The sequence below is a fragment of the Psammomys obesus genome, unplaced genomic scaffold, assembly GCF_907164565.1.
Source record: "Psammomys obesus unplaced genomic scaffold, mPsaObe1.curated_primary_1811, whole genome shotgun sequence".
In the NCBI taxonomy this organism is placed as follows: Eukaryota; Metazoa; Chordata; class Mammalia; order Rodentia; family Muridae; genus Psammomys; species Psammomys obesus.
This window is the reverse complement of record NW_026593286.1, coordinates 30,072,578-30,099,649: the sequence shown is the minus strand read 5'-3', so window position 1 is coordinate 30,099,649 and position 27,072 is coordinate 30,072,578. Positions and strand designations below refer to the sequence as shown.

Below are 27,072 nucleotides of genomic sequence, written 5' to 3'. Positions count from 1 at the left end.
CCCCCCCCCCAAAAGCTGGGATTAAGTGGGACCTAACCAATTGTCAGTTCTTTATGAACATATAACTTTAGAGCATTAAAATGTTTCCTTCATCATAGATTCCTACAACTGAAAAGAAAATCAGATGATTTGGAATGTGGGGCTCCACAAATGAGATCCAAACTGGTAGTAGGTTTTTTGTTGTTTTAAGATCTCACGATGTAACCCTGGAACTCACTCTGTAGTTCAGGGTGGTCTTGAACTCAGATCCACCTGCCCTGGCCTCCTGAGTGCTGGGTTAAAGGCATGTGCCATCATGCCTAGCACGATCTTTCCTTTTTAAAAGATGTTTAAATTTTGTGTCTGTTTTGCCTGCAGTTATACATATGCACCAGATCAGAAGTTGTAATCTTCAAATTAAATATTTTCCAAGTTGCCTTGGTCATGGGATCTTGTCACAGCACTTAAGTAACCATGACACAGGGTTGATTGTGTAATTATGTGTACATCAAATTAAACATTCATCTTTTCTCAAAGCTGGAAGGCATTTAGATATGACTATGCATATTGTCATATGCAGTTGATAGCAACACCAAATGGAATTCTAATTCCAAATAAAGAGTAATACAAACATTTGTCAGAAAAGCTTTTTCTATGTTCTACATAAAATGAAAAAAAAAAAAAAAAAGTACCTTGCTTCCAGTTGGGTCTTCTCCAGGTAAGTCATCACGGCAAGTTTTTTGTTTGTTTGTTTGTTTGTTTTTTTTCATATTTTCAAACATAAAAGATCATTCCATCTAAGAATGTAAAGGTGACTTGAGAAAAGTAAAATTTCTTGGTGTATGAAGTATTACTTACATTTCCGCTTTCTCACAGTATTCAAGCTGCTATTTAGGATGTTTCTGTGCCTCTCAGTTGGAAACAACCCACATCTTTCACCTGCCCAGCTGTGGCTCAGCTGTTAATCAACATGTTTTTGACAGCCAATTTGCTTCCCACATTGCTGACTACAACCTTTTTACTACCTCTTATTTCATGTCTTTCTTTGCACATGGGACACTAGTGTGGCTAAATTCTTACCAGGCATGTTAGCTTTCCTATCCCTAAAAACATGGGCCTCAAATGTGTTAAGTAATGGTATTTACCTGTAAGTTACACCTCCAGTGCCTAAGCCCAATTTTAAACTTAGCAAGTTTACTGTAAACAGCAGGAACAGACATTTGCTAGGTAGGAGCTCTGGTCTCAACACAGTTATACAGCCCATCCTATTAAGACAGCACAAATAACCCTACACGCCAACTGGCCCCAGTGCAGGCCACTCCAAGTGAACCTCACATGAGCAGCACAGGAACAAATGTGTCAAAAGCAGTCTTTGCTGCAAGAAAAGTGAAAAGGAAAAGGATGTTAAAAGGCAGCTAGATTGTTTATAGACTTGTGTTGGCCTCTTTTAAGATCTTACCACTTACATAACCCAAGGAGACAAGTTTGGCAGACTAGATGGCTTAGACACAGTCCATGTTGAGGATACCTGGCCACTGGTTTTGTATGCATCCCCAGCAAGATTGCCTAGCCTTAGTCTCAAGGGTTAAATTTCAGACACCACTTCCTTTTTTTCCATTTCATCTGACCTGTAGGCCTCTTTTAAGTAAAAAATAAAGTGAGTGCCTGTATGTGTACTGGCCCCACCTGCACTTTAATCATTTAGGGTCAGCAATACTGCATTTGAAAGAGAAAAAAAAATTTTTTTTTTGAGACAGGGTTTCTGTGTAGCCTTGGCTGTCCTGGACTCACTTTGTAGACCAGGCTGGGCTCAGACTTATAGAAATCCGCCTGCCTCTGCCTCCTGAGTGCTGGGATTAAAGACTCGTGCTACCACACCCAACTCTCAATGAATTTTTTACAAATAAACAGTTACATTTTAATGCTCTGAATACTCTTTCTTATACGCACTACTTTTTAGTGTTTCTGAGACTGTTTTTCCTGTAACTTTAGAAACATTTTTTTCAGTTTATTTATAAAAGGTTAGTTGTGTACATGCCACAGTAGGTGTGTGGAGGCTAGACAACTTGCAGACTCCTTCCGCCCTGAGAACTGAACTCAGGTTAGCCACCTAGGTGACCCTCCATTTGTACTTCTGAGACTGAGTCTTGTAGTCCACCCTGATCCTGACTTGAACTTGTTACTGCCGTCCTAACCTCTTGCTTGAAAGTGTGCTATGATGCCGGGCTCTTATAGTATTACTAGTCTTTTCCTTTCCTAATGGTTTGCTTCAAAAATAGCTAAAAAGCCAAGAAGCAATAATAATTTTCAAAGTTACTATACTTGTAATATGTCCCTTTTTTCAATCAGATGCTCTCACTGAAATATTTTCTCATTGCTTCTTAACCAGCTGGACACTCCACTGTGCCACTGCTGCTGTCATGAGAATGGCGGCCGTCCAAATGCAGCCCAGACTGCAGTCCCAGGCTCTCCTTAACAGTTCCAGAAAGTTCGCTAGCCAAACACCAGTGTCATAGCTGCTGGGCAATGTTGATAATTCCATCAAAAGTGTTTCTGCTTCTTTCTGTCTCTTGGTGGCCTCAAAGACCTTGATCATCAGGGCAGAGGGCATCACCTCAACCTGGGCCTGTCTGTTCTGGATGGTCAGTTTCACTGTAATCCCCATACTTTCCAGTCACTGGTAGCCATGGAGACATCATCACCAACTTTTTTTGAAGAGGCCCCAAGGACCGATCTTGGGGGCCAAAGCAGATGTAGTGCTGACCTTTTCTCAGGGGCACCTCCAGCACACGACTCTGATCTCATTAGGGTTAGGTTTGGGCGGCATGAGGAGTGTGGCTGTTGGATGAACACAGACTCAGGACAATTGAAGAATGCTGCATCATGGCCTCCTCCAAGCAGAAAACCGGAACATGTCCTTTTTACAAGTCTACTTTAAAACTCAACTAAGTTTTAAGACTCTGCACAGGGTAGGGAATTCAGGTCACATTTTTATTGTATTTTATGAACATGATTGACAAAGGCAGTAAAATGTAGCTATTATGAATGTTGCTATTATGAAAGATGAACCATTATTCAAATAAAAAGCATTATTCAAATGCCTCCTGTCTCTGCATTGACAATGATGGTAACAGAGGATTATCCAATGATTTTTTTTTTCCCCTCTGAGACAGGGTTTCTCTTGTAGCCTTGGCTGTCCTGGACTCGCTTTGTAGACCAGGCTGGCCTCAAACTCAGAGAGATCCTCCTGCCGCTGCCTCTCCAGTGCTGAGATTAAAAGTGTGCACCACCACACCTGGCTCATTGAGTTCTTTCTTCTTGAGACTCTGGCTGGCTATCTCTGAGTTCACTATACAGCCAAGGAAGACCTTGAACTTCTGATTCTCTTGTTTCCAACCTGGCATTACAGGAATGCATTACCATGGCCATTTTTTTGCACAGTGCTGGAGATAGTACACGCACAGGCTTTGCACATTTTAGGCAAGCACTCCACCAAGAGAGCCCAATTTCATTCACAGAGTTCATGACGCAACAGTGAGACACTAAAAAACCAAACAAAACAGGACAAGAAAGTCTCTTTTATCAGTCATTTTCAAGCCCCTACATGGGAAGTGGTAGGGGAATATCTGTAGGAATATAATTTATTGTCTGCTCCTCCACTCAGAAGTAGCTGTGTAAAAAGAGAAAAAAAGGTAAATACAAACACATATACAGTAGCTAGACATGATTAAATATGACTTTTTTTTCCCTTTCTCTCCAACACAGGGTTTTTCTGTGCCCAGGGTATTCTGGAATTCACTCTGTAAACCAGGCTGGTTTCAAACTCAGAGATCTGTCATCCTCTGCCTTCCAAGTGCTAGGATTAAAGGCGAACACCACTACATCTGGTGGGTATTTTGTCAATTGGTAGACTACTTGCCTAGCATGCATGTTAAGAACGCTGGGGTTCTCCAGACCGCCAAAAGAAGTAAAATGATATTCAAGAGGGAAAAAAAGACCTGTTTTAAAATTTCAATTCCTACTATTCTTTAAATTATTAAAGGGCAGATTTGCTTTTTCTTTGATTTTTTGGAATGGAATATAAAATAATCATAAAAATCAGAAATTAAAACTGCTAACTTTAAGGTGGGCAGTGGTGGCGAGAAGCAGACAGATCTCTAGGCCAGCAGGGTCTATACATCGAATTCCAGGATGGTCAGGGCTACAGAGAAAGAGACCTTGCTTTGAAAAAGATGAAACAAAACAAAACAAAAATCCTGCCAACTTCAGACATCAGGTGCATCTTATTTTTCCTTCACTGAGAAATTTGTAAATTCTTACCCCTGTGTCGGTCCAGTCCACACTTAGAACTTTATCTTCATGAGCAGCTAGATCGTACAAAGGAGCCTTACAACTGAAGACGAAAACATACATGTTATATGCATTCACTATTTTAAGTAAACATGAGTAATCACTAATACTTTTCTCAAAACTTTACTGGATTTACTACAATAGACACCCAGTTTATTGCTATTCAGTTGCAAAAGTTTATTCACAATAAGGCCCATTTTTACACTTTTGTACATTAATTTTATCCCATATGGTGCTGTATGTACCCTTCTTCCAGTCATTTGTATAATAAATCCATAATTTTTATTTCTAGCCCAAACCTTTTTCTTGAGCTTGATATCTCTGTGTATGTAAAGTTGGATGGGCAACAGATAGACCCAAATCAAACTCCCTAATTTCCCTCATAAACCTATTTTTCTAAAAAATAAAAACTATTTTTACATTGATCTAAGATAAATCTTAAATAATAATAATTATTAAGTAACTCTTCTTACTTTACTTTGTGTAGGTGTTTTGCATGCATGTATGTCAGTGCACCATATATTCAGACAGAGCCTGCAGAGGCCAGAGTTCCAGATTTGGATCCCCTGGAACCAGATGGTTGTGAGCCATCCTGTGGGTGCAGGGAGCTGAACCCAGGTCTTCTGAAAAGCAGCCAGTATTCTTAACCACTGAGTCACTCTCATGACCCATGTTTTCCTACTTTTTCTTATCACAGTAAGTAGCATTACCCAATCATTCAAGCAGAAATGTGGACAATATTTTCTTTAAACTTCTATCTCTACATTTAATCCATAAGAAATTAATCTTGCCAAAGACCTAAATTCAAAATATAGCCAGAACAAAACCACGGATCTCTAATGCCACCCCACACTCCATGCTCCCATGAGCTTTTTGTGAACAGTACGGTTTTTCAGCTGCTCTTCTTGGTTCCTTGTCAAACCCTCACAGTCTTGCCATGTCCTGCTTGATGTAATCATGATCTGTCACATGCTCTGCCACTCTCCCCATTTACTTCATTAACATTGGCTTGGTTGCTAATTTAGTATTACACCATAATTCTTCCTCCCTTATATGTTGTTTTCTCTGCCATATATACATACACGTACATACTTTCAAAATGTGCAATTTGCTACTGAAGTATCTTTATTTCAGGAATTCTTGCCAAGTGCAATGTTACTCTGTTCTGCTTTGTAATGCAGAAACTGTGCGAACTATCATATAAAATGTCAATTAAAACATGTAAGCCTCCTAAGATATATGATGTTAGAGGACAGATTTTCAATAGCATACACAAACAGGCACATAGTTAATGTTACCCTTTCAACTCTAAGTTATGGGTATGCTTTAACTTGCACATTCTGTATATACTAGTATCACAGCACTAGCTTATGAGTAAAAAATGGTTGTTTAGCATCTAATTATCTTTGAAGATACATATTTTTATTACATCTTCATTAACATAATTTCTACTTAAGTTCTAGATAATCAAAACTTTTTCTCTGGTTTAATAAAAAGGTCAGAAAGATGGGTTTTGTAAGTTGTGTGACTTCTTCAAGAGACAGGTAAAAAGAAGCAACAAAAACATATTAATAAACTGCCCTTGATCCTGGTCTTTGTGTGCACATGCATGTAGAGGTATACATGTATGTAAGAGGACAACCGTAAGTGCATGGAATCTTATGTAAGAAGTGGGAAATAGTAAGATCTGAGAGGACAGGAACCCCACAAGGAGTAACAGAACCAGAAAATTTGAACACAGGGGTCTTCCCAGAGACTCATACTCCAACCAAGTACCAGGCATGAAGATAACCTAGAACCTCTGCACAGATGTAGCCCATGGCAGTTCAGTGTCCAAGTAGGTTCCATAGTAATGGGAAGAGGGACTGCCTCTGACATAATCTGATTGGCCTGCTCTTTAATCACCTCCCCCTAAGGGGGAGCAGCCTTACCAGGCCACAGAAGATGACAATGCAGCCACTCCTGATGTGATCTGATAGACTAAGATCAGAAGGAAGGAGAGGAGGACCTCCCCTATCAGTGGACTTGGGGAGGGGCATGCATGAAGATGGGGGTGGGAGGGTGGGCCTGGGAGGGGAGGAGGGAGGGACTTATGGGGAGATACAAAGCGAATAAAGTGTAAAAAAAAAAAAAAAAAGAGGACAACGGTAGGTGTTATTCCAAGTGCTGCCTCCCTGCCCTGTTGTTTTGAGACAAGGTCTCTTACCAGCCTGAGGCTCACCAAGAAGGATAGGCTGGCTAGCCAGCAGCCCTGGGGTCTCTGCTTGTTTCCCCAGTGCTATGACCACCTGCACACTCATCAGTCTGCTTTTCTCTTTGGGGTCCTGGGGTCTTCGAGTGTGCAGGGCAAACCCTTTACTTACTGAGCTGTTCCTGTGGACCAATTCTGGGATTTTTTGAGTATTAGTATTCGTACAGCCCTTCTGCACTGAGTATTTCATTACTTATTTCATCCTCTGTATGTAATGGTAATTGATATATTTATTTTGCAGATCATAATCAGGTTTTACTTTTTTTAAATTAAGGGTTTTGTTTGGTTTTGGTTTTTAAAGACAGGGTTTTTGTGTGTAGTCTTAACTGCCCTGGACTCGCTCTGTAGACCAGGCTTGCCTCGAACCCACTTCTTCTGCCTCCCTGACAGGCGTGCACCACCATGCCCCACTTAAATTATTTTTTTAGTTATGTATATTTATGTGTTTGTGTGGGAGTTCAGCATTTCAGAGGTTGTAAGCTGTCTGCTGTGTGTGCCAGGAACTTAAGCTGGGCCCTCTGCAAGATAGCAAATGCTGTGAACTGCTAAACCATGCTTCCTGCCCCAGCACATACCTTCTTGTGTCCCACAGCTTGACAATGTTATCTAAAGAACCTGAGATCAGCTGCTGTTCATGGGTGGGAGACCACTTGACTGATGTTACCCAGCCTGTATGTGAGGTGAGGGACAGTGACACCAAAGAACCATCTGAACAAAAAAAAGAAAATGAGATAAATTTTAGGAAAGAAAAGCAGAATACACCTGGAGTATTTGTAGAAGCTTATCTTTGTATTCTTTTCTTACCACGCCCCACTGGATACAGCATACCTTTAGTTCGGGGATCCCATAGCCTAATGTGCCTATCTGTGCTTCCAGATGCCAGACGTTTACAAAGGGGAGAATAGGAAATACAATTAAACACTTTATTTCCTGTCTGAAAATAAAAAGAAAGAACAGTTAGCCACCGTGGGCTAAAGTACCCACCTTTAGAAACTTATTTCTGAAAAGACCACTAATCAGAAGAAAAGCAAAATTAAGTCTTACCAGAGTTGACTTAAGACCGCCAGATTCAACATCCCACACTCTAATTGTGTGATCCCAAGATGCGCTGCAGATTTCTTCAGCATCTGACCACAGTACTGAGGAAATTGCTTCTGTGTGGCCAGAGAGGGTCACCAAGGGCGTCTAGAAATGAAAGATCCCCAAAGGGAAAAAGATTTTCATCACAGAATAACAGAAACAAGAGTAGATTTCAGAGTCAGGTGTGGTGGTGCACATCTTTATTCCTGCACGCAGGAGACAGAGGTAGATAAAGCTCTGAGTTTCCAGGCCAGCCAAGGATACATAATGATACTCTGCCAAAATAAAAAAGTAGACGTTAATGTTTTTGCCCAATGGCTTGTTTTGCTTTTACAGTAATTCTTCAAGAATTACTATATCTATTTCTGTGTTTATTTTATGTATGAAGGGGTTAAAAAGACACGACTCAGTGAATAAAAGTGGCGGCTGTCAAGGCTGATGACGTGTGTAAGCCAGGGATCCAGGCAGTGGAAGGAGAACCAACCGCTACAAGTTGTCCTCTGATCACCACGCATCTGTCATTGCATACACACAAAACACACACACAAGACACGTAAATAATGAAACACTTTTAAAAATTAAAAGTACAAGTCAGGAGGCAAGAGGGATGGCTGAAAGGGCAAGAGTTTGGCCACCAAGCCCGATGACCTGGGTTCAATCTCCAAAAACCCACAGTACGGAAGGACAGAACCGACTCACATAATTTGTCCTCTACTTTCACATATTCCCTTGGTTCAAACCCCCACCTCAAATAACCAGGAGAACCCAAAAATCAGTGGTTTAGGGCTGGAGGGCTGGCTCAGTGTGTACGAGTCCTTGATGTTCTTCCAAAAGGCTTGTGTTTGCTTCCAAAACCCCAGACAGGCTGTAACTCCAGCCTGTAACTCCACCTGTAACTCCAGCTCCAGGTGACCTGATGTCCTCCTAATGGACCAGCAGCCAAAAAAATTCATTACTGTTTTCTGTAAAACTTGGGTTTGACCATGTCTTAATCTATTTTATGGATATATACATGGAAGGAGTTAGATGGTGGATAGGGAAGGGAGACAATAATGTGATTATATTTTAATTAAAGCCAAAAAGAAACAATGCATGCCTTTGACGCCAGCACTCTAGAGGCAGAGGCCAGCCTGGTTTACAAAGTGAGTTTCAGGATAGCCAAGATTATATAGAGAAACCCTGTCTCAAAAATAAAAAACAAAGAGCCCCCAAAACAAAACAAAACTAATCAAAACTTACTCTTGTTAGTCCCAATTGCTCTGTTTTTTGCTTTTTTCTTGGTCGATTTGTGGATTCTTCCACTTCATCTTCTTCATCTGTAGGGACTACATCATAGAGAAAATTAACATTTAATATTGAAAAATGCAGGCAATAGCAAACTGCCAGAATGCCCTATATGTGGGTATACAGTTTTCTTTCTTTTTTCATGTATTAGGAGAATGTATATTCTTTGTTCTTTTGGCTTAACAAAAAAACTGTATATAAAAACACTATCTGATCACTGGGGGATTGTAGTTCAGGTGTAAAGCACCTGACCAGCATGTATGAGGTGCTACACTCTACTTAGTAGCAGCAAAAATAAAATCATTACCTGGATTGGCAATCCTCAAACAAGGACAAGTACTTTTTTTTTTTTAAAAGCATATAAATTAACCAGTTATTCGTCTTAATGATTATTATCACGAATATTTTATCATAACTATGAAAAACTGCTTCCTATTCAATTTAGATTAAGTTATGACCATACTATATTTATGCCATACAGGAAATAAGGTAAACACAGGTTAAAAAATGTACTATCCCCTTTTGTAAAAAAAGGAAAATGCTTCATAGTTGTTTTGCGGTGCTAGAGAGCAAAGCCAGAGCCAGGCAAATGCTTTGTCAGTAAGTTATACTTCCAGGTCCTTGGATTTTTAAAATATAGATATATATTTTATAACTTTCATGGATATTGATCAATAGTAATGAAAGTTATAAAATATTAAAATCTATAGTTTTTCAGTCTGAGTGTGCTACCTGGCTAAATGATGTATATGACAAAGATGTTTTAAAAATAAAAACAGGGCTAGAGAGATGGCTCAGAGGTTAAGAGCACTGGCTGCTCTTCCAGAGGTCCCGAGTTCAATTCCCAGCAACTACATGGTGACTCATAACCATCTACAGTGAGATCTGGTGCCCTCTGCCCTCTTCTGGCGTGCAGGTGTACATGCAGGCAGAACACTGTATACATAATAAATAAATCTTAAAAAAAAAAAAGAAAAACAGTAGCTGAATGGTGTTGGCACATGCCTTTAATCCCAGCACTTGAGAGGGGGATCTCTGTGAGTTTGAGGCCAGCCTGGTCAATGAGTTCCACAGCAGGGCTACACAGACAAACCTTGTCTTGAAAATACAAAAAAATACATTAATTAAAAAACAAAAAAACAAAAACAAGAAAAAAAACAAACCAGTAATAACTGGTACCAAACAGTATCTCATTTACCTGGTACTACATTTTCCTTTGTGAAATAAGACATTTCACAAAAGAAAAACAATTTAAACTAAACTACTTCCTTCTTTAAAAATTTGGTGGGTTTCCCCTTTCTTTTGCTCCCATCAGCATTTTCTAACTTCTTTCAAGAACCCTTCCTCCTCTAATTGTTTTTTAAAATTTCATTTTCAAAATGGTGAAGAGGTAGGAGGATTACAAGTTTGAGGTCAGGCTGGTCTATACAGACAGTGCCAGATTCCAGAATATCAAGGAATATATAAAAGATGCTGCCTTTAAAAAAAAAATTAAGTATTTTTATGTGTATGAGTAAGTGTTTTGCCTGCATGTATGTGTGTGTACCATGCGTTCCTGGTGCTCAGGATCCAGAAGAGGATTTCAGATACCCTGAAACTGAAGTTGAGGATGGCTGTGAGCTGTCTTTTGTGTGCTTAAACTAAATCTGAGTCCTCTGTAAGAGCAACAAGTACTCTTAATCACGAAGGCATCACTCAAGCCACTCAAAAATCACTTTAAAGTGGCTAAAAATGAGTCAAAATAATTCAAAAAACAATTTCCAGGCTTAATAAATGCATTCTGAGATCTAATATAATTATGTTATATAATTATAATATAAATATGTTATGTATGTAGCAAATCAGTGACTGACAAAGAAGTGGTAGGATTAAAAAAAAAAAACAAAAAAAATTTAAAGCAGAAATTCATACTACTTTTTGTATATATTAAAACACACTGTTCTATTTTTATAGCAAATATGTGCTATAAAAGTCCCGCACTAAAACCCTAGAAACATCGTTAATAAGTCAAAGTAGAAAAACCATTTGTACCTGTAGACCAGATCTTCAGCATCTTATCCCAGGAGCCACTGCAAAACTAAAAAGATAAATACAAAGGAGAAAGCATATGTAATAGCTCATTTTCTTCACCCCCTTTTTACTTTCCAAGTTTTTCTTTGCTTGCTTCATCTCTCTGAACCCAAGCTCTAAAATCTTTACTACTACATAGTCTTCTGGAAGCTGTAGCCTTGGTCTCCATGGTAACCAGCTGCTATTCTTACGTGTCTTGCATAGCTGTTTAGATCAAAGTGGGCAACTAACTTATACTACACTAATAGGTCTGTTCTGCCTCTAGAATCCTGGGAAACGAACTTAGACTTTTCCTACAGGAAACAAAGTAGATTTTTTTCCCCAAGGAACAAATAGTATATAGGATATACAAACTAGGAAGTATTTCCATGTAGAAAAAAAAAACAAAACAGAATAAGGTTCAAAATGAACACAAGTGACTTAGGAACACAGAGAAGGTTGGGGTATGCTGGCCACATTCAGCCTCCATTCCAGAGGTTCTTGAGCCCAAATGTACCATTACCTTCTTGTTCTGGCTTGTTCATTCTTTCTCTGACTATCACAATCAAATTTTCTCCTGAGCTTTAGTAAGTTGAAAATGAGTTTCTGTCTATATGTAAGCAAAATACATATCTCCTAACTTCCTAGCCAAAAGACAAAGGTTAATGAATTTGGACTCAACAACATAGAAACTCTCTGTGACTGAAAATAAATCATAAACCTTTATCTTTGAGTACATCAAATATTCTGTTACTCCAAAATGCAGAACACTCCTAAATCTGGAATTCTCCAATGCAGCACGCAGTTATCACTCTCTGGTCTACATGCTTAACCATTACTATTTTGTTATAATAAATAAGGAGTAGGGCAGGCTGGGCATGGAGGCTCATGCCTGGAATCCCAGTACTTAGGAGGTTGAAGCAGGCCAATCAGCAAAAGGCCAGACAGGACCACACAGGGAGAATTCCTAGACAACCTAAGCTAAGGTGATAACCCGTCTCAAAATATGAAAATAACAGACTACGGATTCAGTTCAGGTGCAAGTGCAAGATGTTCGCCAGCACTGACAGTAAATAAGTGCTTAACATTAACCCTAGAGCATGCTATGGCTCAGGTGTCACCTAGACATTTTCAATTGATGACAACACTGCAAGAAAATTTGACGAATTAAAAAACTATCAATTACTATCATTTAAGGTTATATAAAGAAACTACTAGTTAACCTGATTTCTCTTCTCTTCTAATCTAATTTTTAAAATATAATTTATACAATAAAGACAGACCGATACCCAGATTGAAGCAGTAAATCTATCTTTCTTATTGTATGACTACTTACTTTGGGTCTAAAAATTCTTAGTAACTTTTAGCATCTGATTTTTTTTACAAGTGAGAGAACCATTAAGAACTAATATAGAAGGGCTGGAGTGATGGCTCAGTGGCTAAGAGCACAGTGTGCTCTTCCAAAGGACCTGGGTTCAATTCCCAGCACCCACATGGCAGCTCACAACTGTCTGTAAAGCCAATTCCAAGGGATCCAACACCTTCACACCAATGCATACAAAATAAAAATCAAATAAAATTATTAAAAAAGAATATAGATATATCTGTTTATTCAGTTGCTTAAATTATAACAACACAATAGTGACAACACACTGGCTACTTACTTTAGTTCCCGAGCTATCGACTGCTATAGAATCCACACTCCCAGCATGCCCTCTGCAGCAGTGTAGGGCTTTCACTTTGTTCCTCTCTATATTCCATTCCCATAAGAGAATAGTCTGATCCATTGAGGCACTCAGTAGTAAGCAGGACAAACCATCTGAAATAAAAAAGAAAACAAGAAACAAATTAGGACAAAATCTTAACTGCATCTTATTTATCATTCAGTGTTTTTGTGAATGTTTTACTGGACTGCTTTTAAAAGAGAGCTAACGTGGCAAAAAGGGAAAATTCTTAAGGCAGGCCTAGTACTGTGCCTCTGTAGTCCCAGCCTCAGGAGTCCGAGGTAGAATGTGACAGGCATTAGGCCTCCCTGGGATGTATAGGCCAGCCTAGGCAAGCTGTGACCACCCCCCCCTTTAGCCCCCCTAAAAAAGAGAAGATGCTTAAAAACAGGAAAAATGTGTTTAATACATACAGTAACTTGAAAAGGTACACTGATAGTTTTGTTAAATATTTACTTCCGAGGGCTAGAGAGATAGAGGAGAGATTAAGAATACTGGCTGTCCTTCCAAAGGTCCTGAGTTCAATTCCCAGCAACTACATGGTGTCTCAAAACCATCTATAGTGAGATCTGGTGCCCTCTTCACATGCAGGCAGTACACTGTATACATAAATAATAAATTTTAAAATTTTTTTACTTCCAGGAGGCAGAGGTGGGAAGATCTCTATGAGTTCAAGGCCAGCCTGAGTTCCAAGACAGCCATGGCTACACAGAGAAGCCCTGCCTTGAAAAAAAAAAAAGATTTAACAACGTATAGATTTGGTATGTAGCTCAGTGGCCAAGTGTGTGCCCAGCATGCACAGAACCCTGGGTTCAATCTCTAGACCAGGGGGAAACAAATAGCAACCTATAGAATTTAAAAATATAATTCTTTCCTCCTTGAGTATCATAGTTCTGAAAGATCTCATAGAACCGAGGCATGAATCATTTTTCACCCAATCATTCTTCTGCTACAGTAAAATTAGTTCAATGTATTCTAAACTCTTAAGATTCTTAAGTAGAACCTTACCTTTTTTCACCCAAGCCACATCTTTCACAACATCTGTATGTCCCGCAATTGTCATTATTGACTTTCCTTCCAATGACCAGATCCGAGAAGTCTTATCATAAGAACCAGATAGGATCCTACCACAAAAAAAAAAAAAACAAAAAAAAAAAAGCTATGAATTACAAATGCTTGAAACTCTGAAAATTCAATGTTTTCTATGGCAACAACAAAGCAAACTTTGGACAATAAACTCTTCTTTTTATGAAGAACAAGATTTCAAAGTATAACAGCTTGGGTCATACTATTTTTCTGAACCATTAAAAACATGAGATTTCACCTTTGTTATAAATACTGTACTTCACCAAAGCAAAGCAAGCTGCTTAAAAGGCCTAACAGTCCTTAATTAACCACTGAGACTATTAAGAGAAAAACAGGGATGGGGAGCGTGGTGTTAGAACACTTGCCCAGCAAGCCGAAGCCTCTGGGCTTGATGTCCAGCACAACAGATGTAGACACCACCCCACCTCCAGCACCCTCTGATCAATTCCTAAGGCATTTATTCTCAGATCTGCACCAATTCCCCTTTAACTCCAGGTTGCCCGTGTTAGCCCCACGGCAGAATGCCTGCATCTTCATGGTAGCCGGCAGGCAGATCTGCAATCACAAAAATTAAATTTTCACCTCTATGAAAAATCTGCATCTTTAAATCTTTTATGTCTTAAATAACAATGACTGCTGACATTATAGAATACAAATGTCACAACACTTTGAACAAAGAAAACCTAATAATGAACACTTGTTTTCTTCTTGAATACATTGACTGCAAAAGCCTGTTTGTTTTAGTCACAAATATACACAGCACAAAGTTACTTTTATGAAGAAAAAGGAATCAGAGAAACAGTCACACTGTGGACGGCAAAAGCTGGAGGAACATAAGAAAAAAGCACATTCCCATGGCATACCATTCTTCTGCCCCTTTAACTGAGCTGATCCAGTCATCATGGAACATGCACTGCTCTGGCTGGGGTGCGGTGTATTTTTCCACGTATTCTATTTCCACAACCTCTTCCTAGTCACACAGAATAAATCAGGAACAGTTTTTAAGCATTACTTTGAAGACTGAAAATTTGGGAGTCATTTAAAAGTTAAGATTTCAGCTTGGAATAGTGGTGTGCCCTTTAACCTCAGCATGCAAGAGGCAAACAGATCTATGAGTTCAAGGCCAGCCTGGTCTACATGGCAAGTTATAAAACAGCCACAGCTACATATGCTGATTTCTGTGCCCTGAGATCCAGCTGCAGTCTGGACATCAGCATTGTCATCATTTTTAATCAATGTTTTGTAAGCACTGCCCCCCAAATCTCTGATTGGTTAATAAAGAAACTGGATAGCCAATGACAGGAAGGCTGGACTTTATTTGCAGTCTTGGGGTCCCAGGGAAGGACTATGAGGTGAAAAAGAAAGAAAAGAAGGAAGAAGAGGTAGAGAAAGGAAACAGGACTGACCTGATGGAGAAGGAGCCTAGGCAGGACCAATATGGCAAGTAATTTGGGACATGTGCTAAGAAGTAGCCAGACTAGCATAGAGGGTTAGAGTAGATGATTATATGGCCAGTTATAGAGTGGGTGATTAGAAAAAGCTTCCCAGCAGGGCGTGGTAAAGCACACCTGTAATCCCAGCACTCATGGAGGCAGAGGCAGGTGCCTCTACAAAGTGAGTGAGTCCAGGACAGCCAAGGCTACACAGAGTAACCCTGTCTCAAAAAAAAAAAAAAAAAAAAAAAAAAAAAAAAAAAAAAAAAAAAAAAATTAAAAAAAAAATATATAGATAGATAGGCCTCCCAAATTATACAATATTTTGACAAAACAGAGAAACCTTGTCTCAGGAAACCAAAAAAGTGGACTGGAGAGATGGCTCAGCCATTAAAGGCTAGGCTCACAACCATAAATATGAGTTTGATTCTCAGCACCCACAACTGTCTCTCCAGCCACACACGTAAAAAAACATAAAGTTGTTTTAGAAAAGTTTAAAGTGGGAATAAAAAGAAAACTTTTATGTAATTAGATATTCAGATACACAAAAAGATCATACAAGTATATGATGAGAAGAGTTCTGTTCTGGATGTTGAAAGTTCTGGAAATGAGTAATGATTGCTGCACAGGACCGTACTCCACATTACTGAACTGTATGCTTAAGAACAGCTAAAACTGGGCTGGAGAGGTGGCTCAGAGGTTAAGAGCACCGGCTGCTCTTTGAGGACCCAGGTTGAATTTCCAGCTTACACCTGTCTGTAACTCCAGTTCCAGGGAAGTTGACACCCTCACATAGACATACATGCAGGCAAAATATCAATGAACATAAAATAAAAATAAAGTGTTTAAAAAAAAAAGGAGCTCAGCAGTGGTGGCACATGCCTTTAGTCAGCACTCAGGAGGCAAAGGCAGGCGAATTCAAGTTCAAGACTTCAGTTCAAGACTAAGCTGGTCTACAGAATTAGTTCTACAACAGCCTGGAGTACACAGAGAACCCTGTCTCAAAAAACAGAAACAACAAAGGGTTTTAAAATGTTAAATTTGCTCTTATATAGAGGCAATTACAAATTATAAGCAATTTATTACGTTTACCTATTTTAAGTGTGTGCGCATCCATGTAATCTACAGTGTATATGGAGGTCAAAAGGCAACTTGTAGGAGTTAGTTTTCACCTTCTACCATGTGGGTCCTGGGGATGAACTCAGGTCATCAGGCTTTGTGGCCAGTGCCTTTACTCAGTAAGCCATCTTCCTGGCTCCAAATATTCCCTTTTTAAGCCAGAGTCTTACGCTATAACCCTGGTTGGCCTAGAACTCATAATGTAAACCAGGCTGGCAAGGAGCTTACACAGACCTGCCTACCTCCACCTCCTGAGTGCTTAAAGACATGTACCATTACCTTTGGCTGCATTCTTTTTGTTTTAGATTTTATTCATTTTTGTTTTGTGTGTATGGGTGTTTTGCCTGCATGTAGTCTACCTTGTGTATGCAGTGCTCAAGAAGGCCAGAGAGAGGCAGATCCCCTGGGAATGAGTAACTGACAGTGCTTAGTCACCATGTGAGTGCTGGGAGCTGAACCCAGATCCTCTGGAAGAGCTAGTGATATTATTAACTATAAAAAATAACATTAAGGAAAGTTGGCACAACCATAACCACTGCAAACAGCGAGAGCCATAAAGCCAACACAGATGTTTCACAGTTCCAGCAAGGCTGAGCCGAATGCTGCAATCAGTGTCATTCTTGTTCTGGGGTCGATATGGTGTTATCTATTCTATGTTAGTTTCTTTTTCCCGCTGAGGCCTGCTTGCTACACAGACACTCACATACCCCTAATGACACTGTAAACTTTGCTTCTCTGTTTAACAAATTAAATGGGCAAATAAAAGAAAATGCCACATTTGGGCAAGGCGGATAGGAAGGTGTGGCCGAAGTTTGTGGGCTTCTGGGAACTGAGAGGATCTTGGGAGAGAGACAGGAAGAAAGAAGGAAGGAGAAAGCCATCATGGATCAGGTGGAGAAGAGCACCGTGTAGGTTGGGAGAAAGAAACTGAGAATGTGGAAAGGAGTGATCCAGATGAAGGATCAGCAAGTATTTATGAATTATGGAGGGAGGTATCCCAACTAAGAATAAGTGAAGCAGAGAACATGAGATGCGGGTTTGGAAATATGAGCTAGCATAGATGAAGTCATCTGCCCAGCTTAAGATAAATAAAATCTAACAGGTGTCTGTGTCTTATTGTGACAGTGGATTAAGTAATAAAAAAATGTGGTTTAGCCTCCCTTTACAATATGCTTAGAGTTCTCTGATGGGGGGTCATGCAGGGAACATTCCTGGATGAATAAAACTCAGTAAATTAAGATAGATTGATTAAAATAAGCTTTTCCTATTTTATAGCATAGATGATGAAACAGATAGTAAAAGAAGTTAGGTATTAGTATTTGCTATTCATAAAAGACTGGTTCAGATATTTTCTGTTTCTCTAGAGTGCTTTCAGTCTGCAAACACTGCTAACCTAAAAGCACACTGTCATATAATAAATGTGTTTGCTTTGGAGGAGACGTTCTCTAGATTCTTTAAATTGGAGTTATAGGACTGATAATAAAAAATAAAATTTGTTCTGTTTGTATTTTCTAATTGTGACTGAACTTGTAACCCTGGACATATAATGAAAAAAATCAAAGAAATAATCTTGTACTTTTTGGATAATCATTAGTCTGTCTTTGTTCTGTGAAACTAATAAATAAAAAAAGCAATCCAACGCTAGTCAGTAACAGCTTTGACCATCTGAACCTGACTCCCTCCTTCCCTGCCTTCGCTGCCCCTCAGGCTCATCAGGATGGCACTGTCAATAGACAGCACCATTGGGGAAGACCCCTGGGCAGAACGTTTAAAATCACTGGAAGTCACCAATCACTATAACCTAACACACACTTTGTGTGCAATTATGTGGTATTCCTGATTTAGTAGTACACATACAATTGTTATTCCTTTTCTTACTTATGATTTCACAGATTTAAAGACTTAATTCATTTGCATTTTAATGAATAAAATACTCTTAGAGGCAGTCTGAAAGATTACTATATAGAAACGCAAATTCAAATTTCTGAGTGAGTGGGCAAAGGTGCTTACTAGCAAGCCTGAGGTCATAGGTTCAAGAGACACATGGGAGAGAACTGACTCCTAGTAATTGTCCCCAATAATTGTCAACCTTCATGTGGTGGTTATAGCACCTACATGTACCATATACTAAATAAATAAGTAAATACAACTTTAAAATGTTTTCTAAGATTCCTGGGTGTTGAAAACAATTTAAACTGATTCTATAAGGAGTTACTCAAAGTATTTTGTAACGATTAAATCAAATACAAGCAGTACTTGGACTCACCGATGAAATGTTCTCCAGCTCCATGTGTTTGACCAAGGGCATTCGAAGAAACTGGCCCTTGATGAGGAAATCGAACTCGACATGTTTGTGGAGCTCTGAAAAAGAGAGAAGTCTTAAGAATATTGGTGTATTATGTGAGAACTTCAGAGCAATCAAGTCCACAGACCTTGACTACTGCTGCTTCAGATGCTCTACAACTTTTCATGGCACATCACACAGATGTTACATTCTAACACACTGCATGTTTTTTTAATTTTTTCTGGACAGGATCTCTGTCCTGGAACTCACAGAGGTCCACCTGACTGTCTCCCAAGTGCTAGGATCAAAAGCAAACGCCACCACACCAGCAGGCTACACCAACTGTAAGGAGCCATCATATTTTGTTCTTCAGTTGGCTTACTCTTGGTTTTATGGTTGGTGTAATTATTTTAGGGAGCTAGGGTCTGAATCCAGGCTTTATGAGTTCCAGGACAGCCAAGGCTACACAGAGAAACCCTGTCCCAAAAAAGAAAAGAAAAAAGGTTTCTTGAGTATACTACAAGAAACAGGCTAGACAGTACCTAAAGTACCACCTAAAGCCCATTTACTGATTTTTATTTTATTGTTTATTCTTTTTGTTCTTTTCAAGACAGGGTTTCACTGTGTGACCCTGGTTGTCTGGGAACTCACTTTGCAGACCAAGCTAGCCTCAAATGTACAGAGATCGCCTGCTTTGCTAAGATTAATGGTGTGCACCACCACCCTCCTGGCCATTATCTTATTTTTTTTTTTTCTTTCTTTTTTTGATTTTTGAGACAGGGTTTCTCTGTGTAACAGAGGCCTGGCTGTCCTGGACTCAAGCTCACAGAGTTTGCCTGCCTCTGTCTCCTGAGTGTTAGGATTAAAGGACACAATGGCTGGCTCATTACCTGATTTTTAAAAAGCTCTTGATTTACAGAAAATTTACAACATACACAAAAGTATAAATACAGCAAACATCCATATCCTACTCCAGTGTCAAACAACTCCAGAATAATCATTTCTACTCCTCTCTCCATTCTCCCACTAGTTTTTTTTAAAAGCAAACCTCAGACATCATATCATTTCATTTTTAAATGGCCTTATTATATTTTTCTAAAATATAAGAACTTAAAAGATATTAAAATATTAATTATGTTACTGTTAAATACTCATGACTCTTGATGCAGTTATTAATTTAATTAACGTTTAAAAACTGGGCCCTACTGTGTAGCTCACACTGGCTTCAAACTCACTGCATAGCTCAGGCTAGCCTTGAATGCTTCATCTCACTGCTTCAGCCTCTGGGGGCTGGGGAGTATGCCATCATGTCCAGCTCCTCATGTTTTAGAGTAGGCTTAAGTCCCCCTCCTTTTTCTTCTTGTCATTTCTTCACCAAGGAAAGTGGGTCAACTATCTTTCATTGCTTACATTCTGGGCTTGGTTAATTATAGCTCCAAAGTGACTTTATTTTTTAAGTTTATTTTTATGATTATCTTGGGTATGTAAGATGGGTGTTTGTGGCATGTGTGCCACGATGCCCAAGTGGGGTCAGAAGACAAGTTTGTGGAGTTGGGTCTCTCCACTTTTCCTTGGGTTGTGGGGATCAGGTTATCAGGCTTGCAGTAGTGGACAGCAAGAGCCTTTAGCTCTCCTACCATGTCCTTGAAAGCAGTGAGCCTTAAATAACTGCTAAGACTTCAGGTTTCTTTATTTTTTGGAAAGTTTTCACAGGGAGTATTGTCTATCTCCTACTGTACCACATCAACATGGATCCATCAACAAGGTGTAAGTTTTTTTTCTATATGTGTGTGTGAGCATACGCGCGTGCATGAGTCTGGAAGTTCAAGGCTGATGTTCAATGTCTTCCTGGCTCATTTGCCACCTTAAATACTAAGGTCTGTTATGTGGAGACTGGAGATCTGAACACTTGTCTTCACCGTCCACATAAACACTATTCACTGAGCCATCTTCCCGGCCCTTACCTACCTATCTTTTACAGTTGTTGAAATCCACCTTCAGGATCCAGCCTGACTGCATCCACCATAATGGTCCCTAGCTACCACTAACCTTACTTAATGGTTCTAACAATTAATGATAATCACTACTTATATCTATTATTGAAGCTGGCAAGTAATAATTTAATACATTTAATTAGTAAACTGATCCTATTAGTCTTCCCATAAATATTAGCAGTAATCAACTAATGATTTATGTTTTAATATTTTGAAATCCAAATAATTTGCTTAATAACTTAAGAGTGATGCATCAGTTATTTCTATATAATTACAAATAAAATAAATACCCATCAGAATCTCTATGTTATATATGATAAAAATAAGAGGACACCTCAAAAATACTGTATCTTTAAATTAAAAACTATAGCTTTTTAGCAATAAATAGATTGCAAGCCCTATCCATCCCTTGATAAACAAAAGCCTGCACTATCTCACAAGCCATGGTGGTACACGTCTTTAATCCCTGTGAGAAGGCACAAGCAGAAGGATCTCTCTGAGTCTGAGGCCAGCCTGGGTCTGCATAATGAGTTCCAGGACAACCTGGGGTACATAGTGAGCCCCTGTCTCAAACAAACAAACAAAAACCCAAAACCAAAACCTATACCAAAAGCACAAAACTTAAGAACTAAGAGACTACTTAACAATGAAGAGGAAAGACACCAGTTATAACTCACCCACCCACCCAATGCTTCAAGTAGGAAAGATGCAAAAGAGCTTCACAGCCATTAAAAACACTGGCATAAAGCAAACTTCTTCACTGACAAATTCTGTGGGTTTTTTTTTTTTTTTTTGGTTTTTAAAGGCAGGGGCTTCTCTGTGTAACAGAGCCCTGGCTGCCCTGACCTCTCTTCATACACCAGGCTGGCCCTTGAACTCAAAGAGCCCCAGTTGTCTCTGCATCTGGGATTGAAGGCATGTGCCATCAAGCCCAGCTAATTCTGTTTTTTTGTTTTTGTTTTTTTTTTTAAAGATGCTTTATGTAGTTTTCAATTCCTTGTGTGTTTATGAAATTTGATTATACCCATTATTTTTTTTGGGTAATTTTTAACAAGAAACACCCATATTAACAAAGACTTTTGTTATTATATAAAATAAACGCTAAAATATACTGTTATCTTGTTTTACACATCTCTAGCAAACATGAGGCCTAAGCTTGAAGGCTCTTGTTTTATTTGGCACAAGCACAATCCTTTTATTACCGTAAATAGCATACATTAACATCTGTACTCCCAAATTACAAATACTTTGCCTCTAAACTGTCTTTAAAAAGCAGATGAAACAATTATTTTTTCCAGAAAAATTTCTTCTTTCAAAGAATCTACCATAAAAATCTGTATGTTACAACTGATTTATTTTATTATAAAATTCATGTACCGAATAAAAAAAATGGAACTAAAAAATATGTATAGCCAGGTATGGTGGCGTAAGACTTTAATCCCAGTACACTGGAGGCAGAGGCAGATGGATCTCTTTGAGTTAGGGGCCAGCCTGGTCTACAGAGTTCCAGGACAGCCAGGGCTACAAAGAGAAACCTTGTCTCAAAATCCAAAAAATAAAATAAAACAAACAAAATGTATCTAAGTGAAGCTGATGGCACTGTGCCCGCTCCCAACTTCCTGGAGCATATATACTCACCATTTTTGGTCTCCAGTAATTTATTGATGATGTTACTAAGGTCAGCAACTTCAGAGGTGGCAGGGATTGAAAAAGGAACATCATCTACAGCATATCTATACACAGGAAATGATATGTCAGCATTAAGTCTACACATTTTGACAAATCTGCATTTATTCATTCAACAACTGTTTATTGGGTACTTTACACAAGACATTTACTACATGGCACAAATAAAACGATGTAAGGTCTCTCTATGTTTTTTGAGACAGGGTTTCTCTGTGTAGCTCTAGCTGTTCTGCAATTCTCTGTAGACCAGGCTGTCCTTGCACTCAGAGAGATATGCCTGCCTTTGCGGCCTGACTGCTAGTATTACAGCCATGTACCACCACCGCCTGGTAAGATTGTCTTTATTCGTAAAAGAACAGTGAAAACCCATGAACACAGTGTCATAAATGATGAGACATAAGTCACTTCAGAGAACAGGGTGGAAGTTCTGGACCCAAATAGATGCACAAAAAAGATAATTCTTAAGCCATAGCTGTAAAAAGTGATGTTGGCCAGGTAGGAAAGGGAAACCTGGAAAGGAGACGGTGGGAAAGCAATAGCAGACCAAAGGAACCTGTGCCTATTTCAAGCAATGATTTTGCCTTAGGTAGCGTTCAAAGACGAGAAACATGTAGAGTGTTTTAAATCCTATGGTCTATAAAACTATTTTTAATTCTTTGTATAGGCAACAAGGAAACACTGTAGCAGTCCAAATTAAGGAGTAATAAGAGTACTTTGCATAGTTACTTCTTTATAGCTGTTTAACAGACTGAATTAGAAGAATATGTAACCAGAAGCAGAAGACTCAAAGAGAAAAAAAAAAGTTGTAAATTATTTCTCTGGTAAGGAACTTGTATCTACCATATATAATGAACATTTACAGTTAGGTGTTAAAAAGTAAAAAAAAAAAAAAAAAAACAAAAACGAAAAATGTTTAACAGTCAGGGAATCTGAATAGTTTTCCACAGAAAAGAGCAATGACTACAGGCACAGGACCAAACCACAATCATTTCACATCCGTTAGGGTGCAAATACAGTGTTGGGAAGATACAGAGAAAGAACCCTCATTCACTGCTGGTGGTAATGTAAAGCCGTAGGGTTACTTTGGAAAACAGTTTGCTAGTTCCTCTAAAAGTTAAATGTGGTCTTCCTACTTGGCCCCAAAACTACACTCTTGAATATACACCAACAAGCAATAAAAATGCACATTCACTGGGCATGGCAGCACGAGCCTTTAATCCCAGCATTTGGAAGGCAAAGGCAGGTTGATAGGAGGGTCTAAGGCCAGCCTTGGCTACACTGTTCACAGAAAAACTGTACATTAATGCTTACACAGCCACTGTTCACAATAGCTAAGATATTCAAAGATCTAATTGGATAATAAGAGAAAATGAGCCATATAATGGACTATCTGGCCATTAGGTATGGTGATATTCTGCCTTATGAATAAACTACAAAAAGCTTTCATCATGTTTTATAACAGCAAGAGAAACGTAGCTAGAACAACACATTTAATACACCTAATCAAATCGGTAACTGAATTGACTTCAATCTATTTTAAAAAAAGAAAAAAACGGACTGGAGAGATGGCTAAGAGGTTAAGAGCACTGGCTGCTCTTACAGAGGTCTTGAGTTCAACTCCCAGTAACCACAGGGGGTTCACAACCAGCTGTAGTAAGATCTACTGCCCTCATCTGGCGTGCAGGTGTATATGCATACAGAACATTGTAGAAATAAATAAATCTTTAAAACAAAACAAAAACAGCTCTATGAACCCCAAATTTAGAGATCCAGTTTCTAGACTGCTTGAAAAAAAAAAAAGCAAACACAGTTGTGCTTTCAGAAACCGCCAGAAAGCATCAACGGGCAGCCTGGAAACAGAAGTGCCACAGTTCACTCCTCAAATTAAGAGCACGGTGTGCGCATCATTCAGAAAGTCAACTCGAAGCCCTGTTAAAATTGTAAAGAGCTCACGAAGGTGGGTGGGAAAACGGAGATTCAGGAAGCCGGCTAAGATGTGCCCACTGCTTCCAAATGGGACAGGGCACCAGTGAGGGGCTTGTGAAAAAGACGGGAGGGCAAATGAAATCTTTTTATTTTTATTATTATTAGCTCTATCCGCCAGTCAGCTTATCTCATTTGCATTCAATCCTCTTAATTCCAGCCAGATACTTGTTAAACTCTTTTCAGCTTTGATTTCCTGAAGCCTTGTCCCGTTTCTTCTTTAGTGTCTGTCCCCAGGCAGAACGGCCAAGGAGGGGTCTTAAAACGAGATCGGCTACGGGGAGGCAGGGACAGGAGCCGAAACCCTCACTTACTCCTTGTCCTCGGTGTAGAAACGTGCCTGGAGCTGTGCCATGGCGGAAGGTACACGCGAGACCTCTCCGGGAAGACGTGCGCGCGGACGGTCGGGCAGCTCCAGGCAGACGAGGACGCCGCCGGCGCGGTGGAAGCTGGGCTTCGGCTCCCTTCCTCCTGCTTCCTCAGAGCACACCACGAGGTTCCCTTCCCACCGGCGCCCAGCCCGCACACATCAACTACCGATTCCGGGATTGAGGAAACATCGATTAGTGAGGCAGAGTCTTAAAGGCAGCCAGGCCCCCTTAGTCCTTGGTTTCTTACTATCTACCTACATCCGTAATCCACGTACTACAAACCCCAGAAGGGAGCGCGTTTCAGACCCTCTGAACACTGGGAGTTGTAGGTTTGATTCATTTGGCCGCACCGCGTCCAGGCTCCCTTATTTGCTTTTAAAACTCCCTTTCCCGGGCAGATATTACACTTCCTGCTCCTGAACTTCGGGCGACAAGGGTCCCGCCAGTTTGTCTGCTATGCAGAGTTCCAAAAGCCCGGTTCAACCGGGACCTCATGTGTTCTTTCTTACCTCAGGCTGCAGAGCGGAAATAGGAAAAAGGAGAGCGCGTCGGAGGGGAACCGGGCGACGGTGGCCGGGAAGGGTCCAACCTCTGGGCCCGCACTGCGCCGCCCGGAGGATTGCGCCTGCGCATTGTGCTGGTCTCCATGGCGGGGCCTCGGAGCCAAGACGAGGTTGAGTAGACTCGTTTTGCATTTTCCCCCTTCTGCTCCGGCGGACTCCCCTCTCGCGTGGCGGGGCTCACTGCGGCGGCAGGGCTGGGGGAGCCGGAGGTCTGGCCGAGCCGTCTGCGCCCACGGACCGGACGGACGCTCCCTCCCTCCCCTCTTCCCCCCCGCGTTCCTCCTCCTCCTCCTCCCGTCACCCCCTGACCCTCTCGGGCTGGGAGCAACCGCCGGCCCCCGCCCCCGCCGTCGCCGGACGCCGCGGCGTGCGGTCCCTGCGCCCTCGCCGGCCTCCGCGGCGCGTCCTGCACCCCGGTCCCGGGACGGGGCCCGCGGCCCGGAGAGGGCAGGCTGCGGCCGGGAGAGGCTGGTGTCCTGCGGAGGGTGCTGAGCCCTAGAAGGCGCCAGCGTCCGCCCCAGAGGGGCCCGTCCCCTCCTTTCTGAGCACCTTCTCCCCTGCTTTCAGACTTTTTTTTTCTTTTAATCTCGAGATAACTCGAAGGCTTGTCTCGGTCCCAGTGGTCCTTCTGCTATGACTCTAGGGGAGTACTACGCCAACGCCCCTTTTGAAGTCACTCGCCTGAACAGTCCCGGGAGGGGAGGGGCGGGTGACCGGACACAGTCCTCCGAGACAGCAGTTTCCAATCAGGCTGAGCTGGATTGCAAAATGTGTGTGGGCTTAGTGGTATGTGTGTGCAGGTGAAAACAATGCAAGCTTTTCTTTTCTCTATGTCGCCTAATATTTAAATCCTCTGGAGCAAATTAGAAGGGATCTAAACAACCGGAGGAGAGAGAGAAAACAACAACAACAAAGCAGTCATCTGTTAAGTGAGCAATGACAGTTAAAAGCATGAGTTAATTTTCAGTTGATCCACCCTACAGATTTGCATGCCCTGAAACAAGGATGCCTGAATTTAATTAACCTCTGTGCCACACTTTGACCAACTGTGAGAACTGAATGTCACATAGGAAGTACTCAGTAAATGTTAACTTTTGCCCTGAGAGCTAGCAAAACAAGTTTTTACTAGAAACTTTACCGATGTAGTGGAGGCAAGAAAATGGGAAAACCTCTGCACAAGTTCCAGAAAGGAACAAAACAAAACAAAAAACCGCTTACGTTTGGATTTGCTAGTAATAGTGTAGTCCTTTAAATGTGAGTCATTTGGAATGGTGAGGATTTACATTAAAAAAGCTGGGACATCTGAAACGTGAAATTCCTTAGCTGAAGTATCACTATTGTTAGCATATAAATGATTACAACAGCTCTTAAACTTCCTTTAATATGGGCTTATTAAATTGGCAGTACTTGAAAGCCAGTACATTTTTATGTTAATTTGAATGGAAAACTATGATGAGGAAGATACAGAACATAAATTACTCAAGGAAAGATTTCAATTTGCAAAGCAGAAATCTTGAATTCACTAAAGTGTATTTTTATTTGGTTAAGATGTTTACTTAAGTAAAATTTAATAAGAATATCCAGTATGATTTCTTTTTCTTTTTTTTTTTTTTTTTTTTTTTCAAATTTTGAGACAGGGTTTCTCTGTGTGGCCTTAGCTCTCCTGAACTTGCCAGGCTGGCCTCAGACTCAAGAGACCCTCTTGCCTCTGCCTCCCTGAGTGCTGGGGTGAAAAGCTTGCACCACCACAACAGTGACTTATTTGTCATGTCTTTTGTTGTTTCCAGGCAATTCCTAGATAGCTAATGCTTTTGAGTCTTGGTTTTCTTAAGTTTC

The 27,072-nt window shown here is 40.3% G+C and overlaps 2 protein-coding genes and 1 pseudogene across 3 annotated transcripts in view; 1 reads left to right on the top strand and 2 right to left on the bottom strand.

The window, feature by feature from the left end:
- Window positions 1–2,327: 2,327 nt before the first annotated feature.
- LOC129683713 (60S ribosomal protein L12-like) lies at window positions 2,328–2,883 on the bottom strand (annotated as a pseudogene).
- Window positions 2,884–2,956: 73 nt separating this feature from the next.
- Wdr12 (WD repeat domain 12) lies at window positions 2,957–25,250 on the bottom strand. 2 transcript variants are annotated; one of them, XM_055616588.1, is made up of 14 exons: window positions 25,183–25,250; window positions 24,617–24,835; window positions 22,272–22,366; window positions 18,622–18,716; window positions 14,667–14,773; window positions 13,726–13,841; window positions 12,658–12,812; window positions 10,976–11,021; window positions 8,900–8,985; window positions 7,625–7,765; window positions 7,409–7,514; window positions 7,156–7,288; window positions 4,300–4,372; window positions 2,957–3,649 (listed from the first exon to the last, which is right to left on the bottom strand). In XM_055616588.1, exons 2-14 carry the CDS (start codon window positions 24,655–24,657, stop codon window positions 3,572–3,574), a joined length of 1,272 nt encoding a protein of 423 aa, XP_055472563.1. In that variant the 5' UTR covers window positions 24,658–24,835; window positions 25,183–25,250; the 3' UTR covers window positions 2,957–3,571. The 2 variants fall into 2 exon arrangements, with proteins under 2 accessions (XP_055472563.1, XP_055472562.1); XM_055616587.1 differs by lacking the exon at window positions 25,183–25,250 and having other exon boundaries at window positions 24,617–25,145.
- A 50-nt stretch (window positions 25,251–25,300) lies between these two features.
- The window catches only part of Carf (calcium responsive transcription factor), a 46,016-nt gene continuing 44,244 nt past the window's right edge, over window positions 25,301–27,072 (top strand). The window contains exon 1 of the mRNA XM_055616586.1: window positions 25,301–25,346. The gene's annotated coding sequence lies outside the window, so the exon portion shown is untranslated. The remainder of the gene's footprint in view (window positions 25,347–27,072) is intronic.